Below are 3730 nucleotides of genomic sequence, written 5' to 3' on the forward strand. Positions count from 1 at the left end.
TAGCTCAGTGATGACACTTTGTTTACTGTTTATTTATCACTAATAAACATGTTTTGTTCCAGGTTTCGGGAAGCCGGCTGTCCCGCCAAACAATCAGAAGGACTCCAAACCGTCGTGCCTGCAGTCGGCTGTGCAGGGCAAACCGAGCCCGAGCAAGCAGGCCGGCGAGGAGTCGGACGGTCCTCCTGCCAAGAGGAAGAAGATCGACCTCATCTTCAAAGACGTCCTGGAGGCGTCTCTGGAGGACTCGGGCAGGTCGTCCCTCCACGCCGAGTGTAAAGCCGTCGGGTTGGTGCTCGACTCGTCCGACGGCGGCTTCAGCGTCCCGAACCTGAAGGTGGAGGAGAAGGAGGAGGAGAAGCTCAGCGGCGAGGAGCCCTCCACCTCCTTCTGCCCCAACTGCGTCAAACTCAAGAGGAGGATCCAGGAGCTGGAGGAGGAGCTGTCCCGGGTCAGAGGACAGCGAGGGGACACACGCACTCCGTCCATGTCCGAATACAGTCGTGCTCCGCCCCACCCGGAGCAGGCCCCGCCCCACCCGGAGCAGGGCCCTGTCGAGGATTTTACAGGTACGATCTGAACACCAGGGGCGGACTGCTGCCGGCGGGCGACCGCTGTCATTTCATTTAATTTTTTTTTCATTTATGTTTTTAATTTAATTTAATTTTATTTTATTTTTCTTATAGGAAAATGAACAATGTTTATCTATATCTATAATTTTTCACATTCTGATTTATCGTCACCCTAAACAAAATCTTACGTTCTCCAACTGTAAAAATGACGTATTTACATCAAATAAAAATCATTTAGACGTCATTTTATTTTGCTGGTTTAACGTTTTGCCCCCTCGAGAAATCAAGTCAGTAGCTGACAAGAAAATGAACTGAAAAGTAGTAATGAAAAAGACAAAAAAGAGCTTTTCACTCATTTCTTTCTACTTTGGGTTTTTTCTGGCATTGTTCATTGCCTTACATGTCTTTGAAGGAGTTAAAGCCAGTTTGCTCAGGTTTCGAGGACTTAAGTCTGGCAGCAGCAGCTAACTGTGTTTTTCTTTGCAGTCATGGAGCCGCTGACGCCCACTCAGGTGGTTCTGGACGAAGACGAGCAGGATGTGGACTCAGCCGACGAGTCCATCGCTGCAGATCTGGTGATTTCTCCCGAGGACTCCCTGAAGCTAGCCTCGGGAGGTGGCCGGCGGATTCGTCGCTTCAAGCAGGAATGGCTCAAAAAGTTCTGGTTCCTTCGCTACTCGCCGACCCTCAACGAGATGTGGTGCCACGTCTGCCGCCAGTACACCGTCCAGTCGTCTCGCACATCCGCCTTCATCATCGGCTCTAAGCAGTTCAAGATCCACACCATCAAGCTGCACAGCCAGAGCAACCTGCACAAGAAGTGCCTGCAGCTGTACAAGCTGCGCATGCACCCCGAGAAGACCGAGGAGATGTGCAAGAACATGATGCTGCTCTTCAACGCCGCCTACCACCTCGCCATGGAGGGACGGCCCTTCTCCGACCTGCGGCCTCTGGCGGAGCTGCTGAAGCGCTGCGAGCTCAAAGTGGTGGACCAATACATGAACGACGGCGACTGTCAGATCCTGCTGCACCACATCTCCCGTGCCCTCAAAGAGGACCTGGCCGAGAAGATGCGCCTGTCCCCCTTTCTGAGCGTCATCATGGACGCACAAAACGACGACCTTTTTTCTGATATGGTGGCGGTCTACGTCCAGTTCATCACCAACGAGGGCTTGCCCAACACAGAGTTCTTGTCCCTGCAGAGACTGAGCGCGGCCAGCGTGGATGGCTACCTGCAGGCGATGGACCGAGCCTTTGGCGTCCTCGGCCTCCGGTTCCAGGACCTGCTGGTGGTAGGTCTGGGTGTGGACGGCACCAACATGTCTGCAGGTATGAGAGCCAACCTGTACATCGCCGTACAGAAGACTTTCCCATGGATCCTCTGCCTGCCAATCATGATCCACCGGCCCCACCTGGAGGTGCTGGACGCCATCAGCGGAAAGGAGCTGCCGTGCCTGGAGGACCTGGAGAACAACCTCAAGCAGCTCCTCAGTTTCTACCGTTACTCGCCTCGCATGATGGCCGAGCTGCGGTCTACGGCGCCGACGCTGTCCGAGGAGACAGAGTTCCTTGGGGACATCAGAGCCATCCGATGGATCATTGGAGAACCAAACGTTCTCAACGCGCTCATCAAAGATTACCTGGAGGTGGTCGCCCACCTGAAGGAGATCAGCAGCCAGACACAGCGGGCCGACGCCGCCGCCATCGCACTGACCCTCCTCCAGTTCCTCATGGACTACCAGTCCGTGAAGCTCATCTACTTCCTCCTGGACATCATCGCCGTCCTCTCTCGGCTTGCCTTCACCTTCCAGGGTGAGTACCTGCTGGTGTCGCAGGTGGAGGCCAAGATCCAGGACGCCATCCTAGAGATCGGCCAGTTGGTGGACTGCCCCGGGGAGTACCTGCAAGAGTTTGAGGAAAACTTCCGCGAAAGTTTCAATGGAGTCGCTCTGAAAAACCTGCGAGTCGCCGAGTCCAAGTTTCAGTCCATCCGAGAGAAGATCTGCAACCGCAGCCAGAGCATCCTGTCCCAGCGGCTGGACCTGCAGAGCCGCGCCTTCGTCAGAGCCTGCAGGGTCCTGGACCTGTCCACCTGGCCGCTGAGCCAGGACGAGCTGCAGGCGTTTGGAGACGAAGAAGTCCAGGTGATCTTCAACCACCTGGAGTCGGTCCCCTCCGCGGGGCAGGAGGGCTGCCGGTTGGAGGCACGGGGCAGCCTGGTGGTGGAGTGGAAGGATCTGAAGGCCGACTACTGCAGCATGAACGGCTTCAAAGAGGTCATGGGTCACATCTGCAGGTACAGGCAGCGCTTCCCTCTGTTGAACCAGGTGATGCAGGTGGTCAGGGTGCTGCCCAGCTCCACCGCCTGCTGCGATAAAGGCCGCGGCTCCCTGCAGAAGATGTGCAGGAACAACCGCTCCCGGCTGACTCTGGAGCAGATGAACGACCTGCTGACCGTGGCGGTGAACGGACCGCCAATCGCCAACTTCGACGGGAAGCGAGCGCTGGACAGCTGGTTCGAGGAGAAGTCCGGCAGCAGTTACTCTCTGTCGGCCGAGGTGCTGAACAGGATGTCGGCCGGCGACCAGAAGTCCGTCCTACACAGCGTCGACGTCAACACAGAGTTCTACCCCGACATCTGACCGGCAGACCCAACGAAATAACACGATCACACCAATGACAACGACCGCAGTGACTCACAGCCAGGACGACACCTGCAAAATAAACACACAACTTTGGATCACAGATGTGCACGATGCAAATCATTACTGTCACAATAACTCGTCAAGTTTTCCACCAATCAGAGTCAATCAATTAAACTGCAGGGAACAAAAACGGTTTAAAACCACCGGGCAAACCTCAGCGGGATGGATGGATCACAAGACAGCCCGACCGGGCACAGATCAGGGCCCAAATGTTTAGGGGGCTCCTAGAAAAATTGATGCAAAACAACCACAAAGGTGCTCAGGACAACCACAGAGAAGAAACATGACCACGAAAAAGACACGAGTCAACTTCAAAGAGACCAGACAACTACAGTGAGACGTAAAAGAACTGCAAAGAGATGTGATTGACTGTAGAGACACAAAACAGACACAAAGACGCACAAAACATCTGTAAAGACACGGAAAACAACAAAGAGATGCAAAGCAACCACA

At 54.6% G+C, this 3730-nt stretch overlaps 1 protein-coding gene across 1 annotated transcript; it reads left to right on the forward strand.

Annotated features, from left to right (window-relative positions):
- Positions 1–62: 62 nt before the first annotated feature.
- LOC121964647 (zinc finger protein 862-like) lies at positions 63–3704 on the forward strand (the record flags this gene model as incomplete). The annotated part of the gene is made up of 2 exons (XM_042514846.1): positions 63–569; positions 1059–3704. Coding segments are annotated over 2 exons (2663 nt in total), but the record flags the coding sequence as incomplete, so codon positions are not given.
- Positions 3705–3730: the final 26 nt, after the last annotated feature.

The sequence above is a fragment of the Plectropomus leopardus genome, unplaced genomic scaffold (assembly GCF_008729295.1).
Source record: "Plectropomus leopardus isolate mb unplaced genomic scaffold, YSFRI_Pleo_2.0 unplaced_scaffold16540, whole genome shotgun sequence".
Lineage (NCBI taxonomy): Eukaryota > Metazoa > Chordata > Actinopteri > Perciformes > Serranidae > Plectropomus > Plectropomus leopardus.